General features: G+C 42.7%; 1 protein-coding gene across 2 annotated transcripts; it reads left to right on the plus strand.

The window, feature by feature from the left end:
* Window positions 1-607: 607 nt before the first annotated feature.
* Window positions 608-9,913, plus strand: SLC25A29 (solute carrier family 25 member 29). 2 transcript variants are annotated; one of them, XM_053980027.1, is made up of 5 exons: window positions 647-679; window positions 2,310-2,353; window positions 4,340-4,374; window positions 6,848-6,931; window positions 7,564-9,913. In XM_053980027.1, exon 5 carries the CDS (start codon window positions 7,597-7,599, stop codon window positions 8,305-8,307), a length of 711 nt encoding a protein of 236 aa, XP_053836002.1. In that variant the 5' UTR covers window positions 647-679; window positions 2,310-2,353; window positions 4,340-4,374; window positions 6,848-6,931; window positions 7,564-7,596; the 3' UTR covers window positions 8,308-9,913. The 2 variants fall into 2 exon arrangements, with proteins under 2 accessions (XP_053836001.1, XP_053836002.1); XM_053980026.1 differs by lacking the exon at window positions 4,340-4,374 and having other exon boundaries at window positions 608-679.
* Window positions 9,914-12,738: the final 2,825 nt, after the last annotated feature.

The raw sequence follows: 12,738 nt of genomic DNA on the forward strand, positions 1-12,738 counted from the left end.
TAAGCAGGAAGGTTGGACAAGATGACCCACTGTGGTCCCTTCCAACCTGAGCTGTTCTGTGAAGGTCTCCCTGGAGCCTTCCCTTCTCCAGGCTGAACAGCCCTGACTCCCCCAGCCTTTCCTCCTAACACATCTGGCAGGCATTTTACTCCTGTTAGAAGGGGGCACCCTCTCCAAAGGCCTCTGCTATCAGCTCCTCAGGCTTTCCAACCACAGGCACACCAGGGGTGCCTCTCCCAGGAAGCAAGAACCCCCCCAGGACAGCCTCCTGGAGCACCCAAAACAACTGAGGCGCTACTGATGCTCTACAAGAGGGATGCTCTGCCCCCTCCACCCTCCCAAATTTTTTTCAGCCTTTCCTTCTGGTTCATTATGCAGCTGTTGCAGAGAAAGAAGTGACAGGTTGAAGGCGGGGGAAGAGGGAGGTACCGAAGCAGAGCGCAGTCTCAGCAATCCCGGCATCTCCATCCCGTCCCCCTCCGGGAGCCGCCCCCGCGCGGCCGCCAGTGCTGGGGGCGGCCTGGGGGGAGTTGTCCCTTCGCCCCCGCCCCCGGGGCGCGGCCCGGCCCCTCGCTAGGCTAGAAAGGGCTGGGCGGGGGCGCGGCAGAGCGCGGAGCGGCGGCGCGCAGGGCCCACGCTGCCGGCATGGCTCTGGATTTCCTGGCGGGATGTGTCGGCGGTGAGTGTCGGGGTCTGCAGCCTCTCTGTTATCATATAACATATAAAAAAATAACCATTAAAAATGGGGGGGAACGGGGAGAAAAAGGGGAAAGGAATGAGAGGGAGAAGGGCGTGAGAGGAAAAGAATAATAATAAAAAAAAAAGGCAGAAAAAAGGCTTAAAAAGGAAAAGGGGAGTAAGGGGAGAAATATAAAAAGGTCGGAAATAGAGAAGAGGCGAGAAGGGGGTAGAGCGAAATGCTTCTAAAATGCGGAAGAGAGGCAGGCAGGTCGGCGAGGAGGGCTGGGCGCGGCGCTGTTATTTTGGGAGCGGAGGATGGTGCCGGGGGCGATGAGAGCGGCCCCGCTGCAGCAGGGGCCGAGCCCGGGCGGGGGATGCTCTCGGGGGTTCCCGTGTGCCGGGTGCGCACCGAGCCCTCCGGGGCCTGCCCGAGGGGGCTGGCAGGAGCGGGGGATGGGGACGGGGGTCTGGGGCGAGCGCAGGGGCAGCGGGGCGGTCGGGAGCCCCGAGTTGGGCAGAGACCCTGGGCAGCTTTAAGATGGAGCGGGGAGAGCGCGGACACGCGTCCTGCGCTTCCCCGCGCATCTGCGGCCGGCCTGCCGCCTGCTATATTTAGCAGTTATTAAATGTGTTCGGGAGACTTTCTCTCGCGTCTTTTCTGGTGTTTGCGCTTGCTGGGTTTTTTTTTTGCCAACCTGGCGAACATGTTTGAAATTCCTTTTTTCAGCGTCTCTCTGATTTCATCCTAGTGCTCCTTGCCTTGCCAGGGTTCCCTCGGGGTCAGCCGTACCGCTGGCCTTTCCGTGCCGAGCACAGTGCACATTGCTGTTTTTCCATCTTGGGCTGTGTTGGTGCCGTGCTGGCCTTAAACAACCTGGAGTGCAGCATCCTGGAGCAGGCACCGTGCTGCTCCCGGCACAGGGAGGGCAGCTGTCCCCCGCGGCCGCGGGAAGGTGCGCGGGCGCTCTTGTAGCTCTCGCTGTTGGCAGCGGTCATTAGGGATTGCTGGGTCACAGAAGTGCAGAGCCAGAGGATTCATTGCTCCAGCCTGTGTGTGCAAAATGCCTGTGTTCAGATTGGTGTAACTAATAGGCCTTCGTGTGCCTTCTAAAAAGCTCTTTGATGTTAGAATAAAGCAAAGGTCTTTAGTAATATGTGGTCCCTCCTCAGGTGCTGCTGTCACATCTGGAAAGGCTGTAGGCAGAAAGCATTAATGTTCTGCTGCCTCCAGAGATGTTTACATGTTTTCTGTGCCTGCACAGAGCTATATGTACATGAAATACTGTGTTTTAGAGGACACCTGCATTTTCTGCCCTCTGGACTTGCCTTGAGCTGAGGCCAGGAGTCATGGCTGCACAGTCCATATGGTGTGGCACAGTCTGTAGTCACACAACTCAACCCCTGCCTGGGGCTCAGAGGCTTCCTGAGAAGCATAAAGGCACCTGGTACTGGCCTGAAGGACTGAATTGTAGATCTCTTATCTCCTGACTTGGTAGGATGCTCTTTAATTGGTTTGCCAACCATGTTGTGCACTCACACCTCAGGCTGGTGGTCCTGCTTGGGCTGCTGGAGCCCCAGACCCAGGAAGAAACTTCAGAGTAATAACCATGGCATTTATTTCATTTCAGGTGCTGCTGGTGTGCTGGTGGGACACCCCTTTGACACTGTTAAGGTGGGTTGATTATGAAATATATTTGCCTCTAAGTAGAAAACTTAGTTTCTCCAAGTAGTGGGGGAGGAAAAAAAAAATCCCCAGACACTGTAGGAGTGTAAATCTGCATGGGGAAGCTTGGAGCAAGCCTCCACAACTACTGTCTTAGATTCTTCAATCTCCAGCTCTTCAGAAGGGAAAACGTAGTAACATAAACCTTAGCCTTAAACTTCAAGTTCAGTGCAGTAACAATGTGGACAACAAGTTGGAAATACAACTTTACACTGAACTAAATTTTGTTCTGAGCTTGCTTCTCTGCAGCTGTTCAACACTAACTGCTAAAACTGCCTCTCCCTGCATTTGTAACTCAAACCCACTTTGTTAGTATGTTGAAAGACTGGTGTTTTGTTTTCCCCTCAAGCTCTGCTATTGCTCCTTAATTTGTAGCACTAAGTGGAAGTCAATAAAAATCTACAGTATGGAGCTTGTCTGGGGGCTGTTTCCTCCAAGTATTTTTATATATTTTTATAACTTTCCAAGTTAAAATTGGTTTTCTGGTGGTTAGTTGTGTGTGTTACACATACTACAGCTACTATAAAGATAAGATTTGAGATCTCCTGGAGGGTTCCTCATCCAGGCCTCTCAGGAGTCCAAGCCTATCTTTCAGAACAGAATGACAATTTGAGTCATCTTTTGGCAGCCTTATCCAAAGTCTTGCACTGAAGGATAGGAGAAGGGATATCAGTGTATTCCCTGCTAAAGTAATACATCGGGTCACTTGACTGCAGCAGACAGTATGCCATGTAGTAGATCTATATTTGGAATACCTTTACCTTGCTGAATTTAGATATGCAAGGGCTGTGGGCTGATAGTGTTAGCGAGAACCCCACCACATTCTGTATTCCAGCACATGGTTAGTTCAATACAGACTTTCTGTGTTAATGGATATTGATCCTCCTTACAAGCTTGCAGTGCAAGCTGCTCAGACAGTAAAATCTGTCTTTTTGTTACTCAGAATGTGGTGCATTTGACAGTTAAATAATTCAGCTGAATTCTAGAATATATTTTCAGGAATGGCATCATCCAGACTCACACAATTTTTATTATGGTAGTACAGGGCCAGCTGTCTTTTTCTCTCCCATCCTGCCAAGTTTTACATGCTTAACTGAAGGTGATCAATCATTTCATTTAATCCAGTAGAACTGCTAAAATTCTATGCTCAGATTAAAGGTAACCATGTGTGGGTTTTAGTTGGTGGTTTGTTTGTTTTGGATTTTTTTTTAAGTGGAACAGCTTCTATTAGATGAAGCTAAACATTTAACTGTACAAACTGGGGCTCCCATGCTGGTTTCAGCAGATGTGTCATTGCAAAATGGATGTATCAGCTTGGGAAAAAAGCATCTTACTTCACAATAGAGCAAATAATTGGTTTTTAAATGTTTTATGAAATCCAGTGTGACACATATTTTCATATCCTTTAGAAGGTATTGTACATGTTTATCTCTATTTTGTTAAAACAAATACTAATGTTTGTATTATTGGCTGGCATAGCCACCACTATATGTGGAAAAACTAACCACCCTTTCAGGAAAAAAAAAAAAAGACATTGCATAACTTGTCTATGTATATGTGTTAATTCTTAACTCTTTATTGTTCTGCAGTATTTAAAGGGCTCGTTGGTAGCCACCTTAGACTGTGCATTTTTAATATAACTGCTTAGATAAGCCAAAATTTTACATCTGTCTTGGCATTTAAGCTCTTTTGGTTTTTTTTGGCTGGTGCTCGTATTTCACAGAGCTGGGAGGGGGATGGTGGGACACACAGGGAGACATTAAGCTGGTGAAGTCACCCTGCAAAACCTGCAACTGAGCTGATCTCAGAACTGGCAAACTCTTTATCCCTGGTTTGTTGATGTAATGTATAAAATTGCTTTTTTGCTTTTAACTGCCTTTACTTTCTGAGCTAGGGGCTGTCTTCATTAACAGCAAAAGTGTTACTTTGTTGTAGATGACAGATAAGCCTCATCACGGGAGAGTTACCTAGTAAGTATAGCCCAGGTGAACACTTCTGTTTCTCTCAGTCTTAATTTATTCCCAAATGTATTAGTTCAAGTAAAGAACTGAAAGACTTATGAAGCTTTTTCCCTTTTTAATTTTAAACTGATGTGTCCCTCTTCTACAGCTATGGCATGGAGGGAGCGGGGTTTAAATATCCCTTTTTTTTTTAAATGTAGTTTTATTCTGAACCTTCTTTCTGCTATGCATTTCTGGCTGTATACACTCCCACACACAGTGCCTCTAAAACTGAATCTCAGGCACACTGCTGTTGAGGTCTTATCCACTACATATCCTTGGATGATGTTTTCATTGCTCAGATACTTCTGAATTCACTGATTTCCCACATTATTAAATGCTTGGACTGTTTTGAGGATGTAGTGCTTGGAGTTTCTTTATTTAGTCTTGAGTGCCTATATGCAAGTCTTTAGTGATGTGAAATTACTGGGTTTTATTACTGGACCTAAACCCTAGTAACAGTGTTTTCCCATAAGAAGGAAGATAGAATATTGGGCAATGAAGGGAATAGGTGGATAAACTGCACATGATTCATCTTTCCTATAGTTGTACACACTAAGGAGCTTGTTGAATGTGGCATTAACACACATGAAAATGCAAATTACAATGCAGTCATTGCTGTACGTGGCAGTTTGCTAATGTGGGTACCCTTATGTGACCAGCACTGTGCTCAAGAGACAGAGGATTTTCATTCTTAGACCTGGGGAGTCAGTACTCTGAATATTCTGCCCTACAACAAGGCTTAATTGGTTAATATTTTATAAATTATTTAGACAAAAATAGAGGGCCACTAGGAAATTCAGCCCATAGATATAGCTAATTCTAAACTATTAAACACAAGCAGAAAAGATAAAGTCAGAAGGTTTCTAAGCTGCAAATCCCCCACAGCCCTTACGTGTGGAAGTCACAGACAAGGTTTGAAACAATAACAGTAAATTCTAAATGGAGTAAAACCTTTGTGCAATTGTGACAGCTTGTTAAGGTTTGCCTTTGCTTGTGGACCTGCTTCTTTAACAGTTTTGACAGTCTGTCTACCCCCAAAAGTCAGTTGAAGTGACAAAGAATTTATTTTCTTTGAATCCTACTGTAAGCCTGCTTTTAAATGCTGAGATGTTGCAAGACCCAAGGTGATCTCAGCCTCCCACTATGGCTAGCGTGAGCTATTGTACATACTAAAATGACACTGAAAACTAAAGCTCTGATTTACTAAGCATAAAATAACATGTTGTAGGAAAAACACTGAAACTGTCAATTTCTTTTTGCTTTGAAGAAAGCTAACCTGAATATAGGATTCTGACAAACCACCTTCATAAATTGTTTTCTAGACACACATATGACAGGTCTTTCATTGCTGTGGTGGTGTTTTTTATTACTTTAGGCAACCATGAAAAATGAATTAAGTTCAGGAATCTTTCACATAGATGTATTTTTTTTTCCTTTTGCTCAGAATAAGAGACTGAAGTTTTTTGCCCTGGAGTTGCAGCAGTAGCATTACATGGTCAATAAGCTTCTTTTCTGAAGATCATTGCGGCCCTCCATGCAGGAAATCAAACACAGATTTATAACTTTATCAATCCAGTGAAACAACTGAGTTCATTGCTTTGCCTGAGCTAGATAGAACTGAGATTCTTTTAAAGTGTGCTGAGGGCAAATAAGCATGAAAAATCAGAATTGAAATTTTCCATTATAGGTTAAAAAGCATCCAGAAAAGGGATCTCCTAAGACCACCAGCTACAATAGCATTTATCTCTCCAGCAGAACATAATGTTTCAGTTTTGGAAAAGTTAATTGACTGCTAACCTTTAAAGGTTTGAAGCAGCTACACCCTCACCAATTGCTTACATTCAGCAGGCTAAAAAACTAAAACAGACTAAAATTTAAAAGGATGAATGGCTTTTTACTGTTTCCCTTATGTAAAGACAGACATCCTAAGAGTCACTGCCCAGCTACCCTCTGAAAAAAAAAAATCAGATCTCAGTGAATGGGCCCAAATCTGGCATTTAGAAACACTATGGGTATTGTAGAAGGTTTCCATCCCTTTAAAATTATCCTAATCTCATGCTTGACTTGCAAATAAGGTTTGCACAGGTATTCCTTAGTGTGAACACAAAAATTCTTGGCAGCTAAAGAAAGTCCCTATTGTAGCCTGTACTGGAAAGCATCTGTGAAATTCTAGATGTCAATGTACCCTTCCACTTACTGGTTTGCTAATAGTTACAAGAAGTTAATGATCCTCTTCCCCTCATGTTTTCACCCCCAAACTTAATTCAAAACACTTACACAAGATTTTTCAAATTATTGTGCCACATATGGCATTCCAGTGTCCAGCCCGTGCTCTTGCATATGCATTGCTATAGAAAATCTCCACATAGGTACAAGACAGTAGCTTACCCTTTAGGCTGTTCCTGATGTACAAATTGGTATCTCACACAACTTTTTATAGGTTCGTCTGCAAGTTCAAAATGTAGAGAAACCTCTCTACCGTGGGACTTTCCATTGCTTTCAGTCCATCATAAAGCAAGAATCTGTAAGTACAAAATTATTGCTTTGTGTATTTTTTTTTTTAATCTTTGTGTATTTTGGCTCAGGAGAGTGGGAAAGCTGTTAAAAACAAAGGTGACAAATATTGAAGATCAAGAGAAAAGCATGCTCTGAACCTCTCCTCACCATAGGGCAGATATTGTAGTCAGAACTTTGCCAGAAACTTTGGGAAGAAGATCACTAAGTCAGAAGATGGTATTTTGAGGTTAACTTTTTAAATAAAATAAGAAGTTATTTAAATAAGTAGTTTTCTGAGAATATAAGCAATGAGTAAAGAAATTGGTGAGGTGTTTTTGCTGCTGCTGAAACTTTAGGACCATTGTTAAAAAGGTGGCTTCAGGCTTTAAGTAAGCTATTTAAAAAGAAAAACTACAAGATTTGCCAGAAAACCTATCTCTGGGTAGAGTAAGATTATTTTCTGAATGTGTTCAAGTATATTTTTGTACTGCGCTACTGCTTAGCTGTTTGTGTCCTAGGCAGAGGTGAAATTGTTATTACAAAACAAGGTGGTCCTGATATGGCCACTCTTAAAAAAGAGCCAGAAAGGCTGTGTTCTGCAGTTTGAGGAGGTTATCCACAACATTGCTAAAAAGGGTTTTCCCTCCCTTCTTCCATTAGGCTTTTGGACTTTATAAAGGTATTGGGTCACCAATGATGGGACTTACGTTCATTAACGCGCTGGTGTTCGGTGTGCAAGGAAACACCCTTCGTGCTCTGGGCAAAGACACTCCTCTGAACCAGTTCCTTGCAGGGTCAGCAGCAGGGGCCATCCAGTGCATCATCTGCTGTCCCATGGAGCTGGCAAAGACAAGGATGCAGCTTCAAGGAACAGGAGAATATAAACTAAAAACGAAGAACTACAAAAACTCTCTGGACTGTTTGATCAAAATCTATCAAAAGGAAGGGCTGAGGGGTATTAACAGGGGCATGGTTTCTACCTTCATAAGAGAAACTCCGAGCTTTGGCTTTTACTTCCTGACCTATGACTGCATGACTCGGTATTTAGGCTGTGAAGCTGAAGACAGTTACGTTATTCCCAAACTGCTGTTTTCTGGAGGCATGTCGGGCATAGTGTCGTGGCTCTCGACCTATCCCATGGACGTGATCAAATCGCGGCTTCAGGCCGACGGCGTCGGAGGCGTCACGCAGTACAACGGCATCCTGGACTGTGTCCGGAAGAGCTACCACGAGGAAGGCTGGAGGGTGTTCACAAGAGGTCTCACTTCCACGCTTCTCCGTGCTTTTCCCGTCAATGCAGCTACCTTTGCTACTGTCACTGTGTTCCTAATGTACATGAAGTCAGAAGACAACCTTCCTGAATGTGAACCAGGTCCAGTAATCCATCAGCCTTCCAGTTTGTGAACCTTCTCTCTTTGTTCTCCTCATCCAAAGCCCAGCTGGTTGGGTTTTGTGAAACACGAACACTTGACCCACACAAGTAGTGTAGATTTATGCTATCTGTATAAAGAATTCCTAAATGTATCAAATTAGGGTTTCATCTCACTACTTGCATAAACAGCATCTTGCCTTATTCAGGACTCCATATCTAGTAGTATTCAAGTAAGAGGGGGACCTACCTTTAGAAAGTTGCTGTTGTGGCTCCAGAAGAGGTACTGGAGAGTGTTCTAGCACCAGAAATCTAGGTTTTTTTCACTCAGGTTCTGAATGACTGAGTTGAGTTGAATGCAGAAATGTTTTCATGAAAGAAATATTCATTTTGTATGTGACAGGAGTAAGTGTACTCCTCTAAGGTGAAGAAGTGGGAAGAAGTTTAATGGTGGAGGCATTTTGCAGGTAACCCTGAACTGTAAAGACATGGACTAGCATTCAGCTAGTCCTGTGTTTTAGTTGTCCTTTGCTTTTATATGTCAATGGTTTTAGTAGCAACTTTGTTCATACTGATTTGTAAAAAACAAACAAAAAAATTTGTACCTAAGTTACTCCCTGACCTTTCAGCTTTGAATAAATATCTTAAGCACAAAGTTAGCATCTGCACTCGAATGCACTTGTTCTTTAAATCTCAAGGCTTGTAAGGATTTAGGGAAACTCAAATCTAGTAGGACTGGTGTTATTTGCCCTCACCTCTTTCTCATTTGGTGGGTGCACAGACTGCATTGAGTAGTTCAGTCCAGTGGACTTTGTTCTCTGAAGTTAATGCAACGTTGCACCACTTCTCCCAACATGCCCCATAGCAGCCAGTGATGTACAGAAGTCAAAGTCCTGCCTGTGGTATTGCACAAAATGTTTGTGGGTGCAATGTTAGCTTAGCAGCTTGAAGTATCTTAGAAATACATACATATTTAGGACTGGAGGTTTCATACCTTTCCAGAAAATAGGGGTGTAAGTGTCTGAAATGGTTGCTGTTCAATACACTTGCATTAGGAATTTAAACAATACTGATTTTTATGTATTTAGTTACAGTGCTACTGGAAAGACTGAAAAGGATTTTAGAGAATTTTCTTGTTTCATTAATCTGCTGTAATTTTTTTTTTTACCAGTCTGTTCAAGAAGAATTGAACTAGCCAAAGAGCTACAAATAGTTATTTAAGATTTGAGCTAAAAGCTACACATATTGGGCACAAATAGCCAGAAGGAAAGAGTGTATGTGTGTGAGCAATGTTTTAAAACATATCAAACTAGTTCAGTAAGTACAACTTGTTACAGTTTTGGTTGGGACAAGTGCAATATGTGTTTAATATATACGAATTTTCTAAAGCGTTATTTCATAGCATTTTGCACTGTAACAAAATATGCTGGAGAAACCTGTAAAACTGGTATGTCTTTTTATACCTTGAAGGTATGGTGGATGTTTTAGTGCCTACTTGCACTGAGATTCAAATTGAATGTTAAATCTGTCTACTAAGCTGCATATGCGCAACAAGTCACAGCAAATACCATTTACACCTTTGTACAGGAGTATGTCAATTCTTGTGTATATATTGAGGAAATAAATTTTTTTTAAATTTTGCCTTTGGTTCTTTGAAGTTTGGTTTTTCTTATGTTTTACTCAGATGCTTCTTTGTGTTAAATCAAGCTTGCATGAGGATGGGGATTCTGGTTTTTGCCAGGGAAAACTTGCTCTGCCTTGCGTGCACCTTGGGAAGGGTAGGGCCTTGCTCTGGCTTAGGCCCCACCAAAGAAAGGCAGTTGCCTGATCTCAGTTCTTTAAACTGACCTTTCCTCTACTGAAAGAACAATCTTGCTTTTAGAGCCAAAGAGCTGCCTCTATGCTTAGACACTTCCTATTCTGCATTCATTTGCTTTAATCTCTGCTGATCAGCACCAAGGCACAGCTGGGGAAGACAAGGCTTGAGTCCCTGCAGGGTCACATCCAAATCAAGTAGCAGGTGTCCATTACCTGCCTGGGCAACGTGTTCCAGCACCTCACCGCTCTCACAGTAAAGAATCTCTCCCTAACACCCAATCTAGATCTACTCTCAGTTTGAAATTGTTACCCCTTATAACTCCACACCCTTGTAAAAAGTCCTTCTCCACATTCCCAGTAAGTCCCCTTTAGGTACTGGGAGGTGTCCCCAGAACCTTCTCCTCCCTAGGCTGAACAGCTCCAATTCTCTCAGCCTATCCTCAAAGGAGAGGTGCTCCAGCCCTCTGATCATCTTTGTGTCCTTCCTCTGGGCTCACGCCAGTGGCTTCATGTCTTCCTCTTCAGAGGTTATTTCAGGTACTGGCTCCACTAATTCATCTTCTTAAAGGGCAGATACACATGGCTGACACAAACCCTGCCAAGCGTCAGTTTCCTGGCTCAGAAAACAGCAAGGCCACCACCTCTCCACCTGACCATGGCCAGGGTCAGTTCCAGTCAAGTACCTTTTGTTCTCTCAGCAGGAACAACAACTATGTTCAACATTGAACTATGGAACAGAAACAAATAACCTGGAATAAGCAAACAGTGTCTCCTTAGAAGACTAATATCATTAAAACAGAAAAGGGCTATACAATGTTTTACTTGCAGTGCTTACTAAAAGCGTTCTTTCCAGAAATTCATCCATCTGGAACTTAAATAATCAGTAGCAGACACTGGATGTTACTCAACAAGCCTGAGAAGAGGCTAAAGTCAGCTTTCAGCCTAGTTTGATGCCACTTGCTTGAAATCCATGTGACTTCTAACTATTAAATCAAGCTAGACAATAGCCCCAGGCTTTTAAATCATGAATCTGTCTTTCCTGATAGATTTTTGAGATGTGAGCCAATTCAGACAGAACTATGTCCTGCCTTCCCAGATCCTTGTTTCCCCACCATTATCAAACAATTCCCAAATAACTGAAGGGATTAAGGAGGTAAAAATCACTGAAAATGAAGCTCACCATCAAGTGCCTCTGCCCTGTTTTTTCTTAAACTAGATGAGTCATGCCAGTTTTAAAAGTTACAGCCATAAACATGTCCAATTAAGAAAAGAGGGGGAAAAAAGTACCCATGCATACTACTTCTTGACTAAGTTACTATATTAAGAACAACTAGTGTGAAATTTATTTATCACCTCTGTAACATGACAAGTTTTTTGTCTTCTCTGCCTTGTCCTTCTCTGCACACCTACAGTGATAGGACAAGGGGTAAAGGCCTTTAGCTGAAAGAGGGCAGGTTGAGATTGGCTATTAGGAAGAAATTCTTCACTGTGAGGGTGCTGAGGTCCTGGCACAGGTTGCCCAGAGAAGCTGTGGGTGCCCCACCCCTGGAAATGTCCAAGCCAGGCTGGATGGAGGTCTGAGCAACCTAGTCTAGTGAAAAGTGTCCCTGACCATAACAGGAGGTGTTGGAATTAGATGATCTTTAAGGTTCCTTCCAACCCAAACCTAGGATATTATGATAAGGCTTTTCATACAGTTCAGGTAAAGGGGTAGCAAGACATTCAAGGGATGAAAACCTGTCCATTGTAGGAGCAGCACTGGCAGCATACTGGGAAAAAGACTAAGACACAAATGTAAACACTCACCTTGCAAAGAAAAGAGGTGTTTGTTCTTTTCAATTAAATGTATTTATTATTATGCTGGACAACAGGTGTTAACAGTTTAACGTTAGCTGCTGTTAGCCTGACTTTTAATGCATGGATAGTTAAAGATCAATTTAAAACCCAGAAGTGTGCCAAACACCATTAGATAAGCAAAATGTGCAGTTAAACCCCTCTTCTGCCACAGAAACAGGCAGAGAAAATAGAAGCTTACCCCAACATGCCCAATCAAACACCACAGCTATGGAGGCACATGAAGGATCTCAGGGACTCTGGGAGGCACAGCAAGAGATCAGGGAAGTAGAGAACTTGCTGGGCCAAACCTAAGGAAGACAGCCTTTGATATCAAGGAGAAAGCTAACTGTTGCTTTCCATGTTCAGGAATTTATGCACATCCAGGGGAGACAAGCAGAGGAAAATAAGCCATTTTCATCTTCCCAGTGCAACTGTTTTGCAATTTTTGTATTAGTGTTCTTCTCAGTAATTGCAAAAGTGGTTATCACTAACAGAAAAAAAGTGACATAATATGCACAATAATACGTAAGAAATACAGTAAAAGCTTTTCTACTTATAGTTTATTACTGGTTTTATCTGAGTTGACCTAGAAAGTGATTTTGAGCTATACAGGTTCATCAATAAATAAACTGAAATCAAGGCAAGGTCTACAGTGTACACTAATGCCCTACAGATTGATATAAATGGAAGAACGTCAAGTTCTAATGCTCACAAAATATTCTTAGGGTCTATAAAGTGTAACAACTAACAGTCAAATTGCTTAGTTATCATTCACTATCATGATTTATTATGACTGTTTTTCTTACTGAAAG

The sequence above is a fragment of the Vidua macroura genome, chromosome 6, assembly GCF_024509145.1.
Source record: "Vidua macroura isolate BioBank_ID:100142 chromosome 6, ASM2450914v1, whole genome shotgun sequence".
Taxonomy (NCBI): Eukaryota; Metazoa; Chordata; class Aves; order Passeriformes; family Viduidae; genus Vidua; species Vidua macroura.